At 41.3% G+C, this 1,328-nt stretch overlaps 1 protein-coding gene across 1 annotated transcript in view; it reads right to left on the reverse strand.

The window, feature by feature from the left end:
* Positions 1–1,123: 1,123 nt before the first annotated feature.
* LOC147627917 (uncharacterized) overlaps positions 1,124–1,328 on the reverse strand; it is a 2,100-nt gene continuing 1,895 nt past the window's right edge. Inside the window, exon 2 of the mRNA XM_086814278.1 lies at positions 1,124–1,328. This exon is cut by the window's right edge and continues 1,001 nt beyond it. Within this exon, the coding sequence (XP_086670404.1) occupies positions 1,243–1,328 (86 nt within the window). The 3' untranslated portion in view covers positions 1,124–1,242.

Genomic DNA, 1,328 nt, shown 5'->3' on the forward strand with positions numbered 1-1,328 from the left:
GAGGCTATAGTTTAGTCGGCCAAAGTTTAAATTCTAATGGGAAATGTGTTGGGACAGGAAATCTGAAAGATTGTATACACTTTTACAATATAATAATCTTTCGTCATCAGAACATACGTGAGAGATGATGTCAAAAAAACTATCAAGATAACAACGTCGGTAATATTCTAGACATATATTTGGACTCATATACTGACGCTTTTTTTACCGACATATATATTGACGCTTTTAATGACTAAACCTCTGATGAAATCTCCGACACTAGAAAAATAACAGAGCCGAAACGTAGACTCTATTTTTCTCATTTTTTGGCTTCCCCTCTTCCTTGATTGGCGAATACATCTTGCTTGTTCCTCATGCACATTACACAATCACACACACGTGTGTATGTGCACACACAATCACACATATATGCTTGTAAGTGTGTGTGTGTATACGTGTGTGTGTGTGTACGAGAGAGAGAGAGAGAGAGTTTCTGTGCATGTGTGAGGGGGTGTAAGAAGAGAGAGTGCATGTGCATGTGTATGTGTATGCATGAGAGAGGTCTGTGTGTATGTGAGAGAAAGAGAGAGAGAGAGGGGGAGTGTATATTGCATGTGAGAAAAGAGAGGATGTTTGTGTGTGCGTGCATGCGAGATTGTATCTCTGAGAGACACATATACACATATGCATACATACACACATACGTGACACACATGAATGTGCATGTGTACATGCACACACATGAAGACACACACATATAAATGCATATGCATGCACATAAGGACATACATAAACACACATACACACTTATGTACACAAGTATGCATGTGCACACATAGATGTGCATCACCCACACATGCACACATGTATACATAGATGCACATACATACACATTTGCACATGTACATGCACACGCATATGTATATGCACATGCACACATAGGGGGGAGGGAGAGAGATGGGGGCAGGCCTAGGAGTGAAAGGGAATCGATTTTTCTTGGAACCTTGGTCACGCACAACACGGGTCCAATACTAGTAATTAATTCCACACACATTTTGGTAACTTGATAATGAAGATAGATTTACATGATTGGATGGCATGCGGCCAAACACACTCTCTCTCTCTCCCATCAAATCACATCAAATTATGGCATGCTGCCAAACTCTCGCTCGCTCGCTCGCTCACTCTCTCACACTCACACACACACACTCTCTCTCTCTCTCGTTGCCGTCAAATTATCGTCTTAATTCTAATCTGCAATTAGAAATCCGGAGGGAACTCCTGGATCTCATAAGTGTTTTTGTCAATTGTCCATTTGAGAAGTGGGTGCGGCAAGCTGCAATTGA

This window comes from Cibotium barometz, chromosome 20, assembly GCF_041138505.1.
Source record: "Cibotium barometz isolate CiBa-2024 chromosome 20, ASM4113850v1, whole genome shotgun sequence".
In the NCBI taxonomy this organism is placed as follows: domain Eukaryota; kingdom Viridiplantae; phylum Streptophyta; class Polypodiopsida; order Cyatheales; family Cibotiaceae; genus Cibotium; species Cibotium barometz.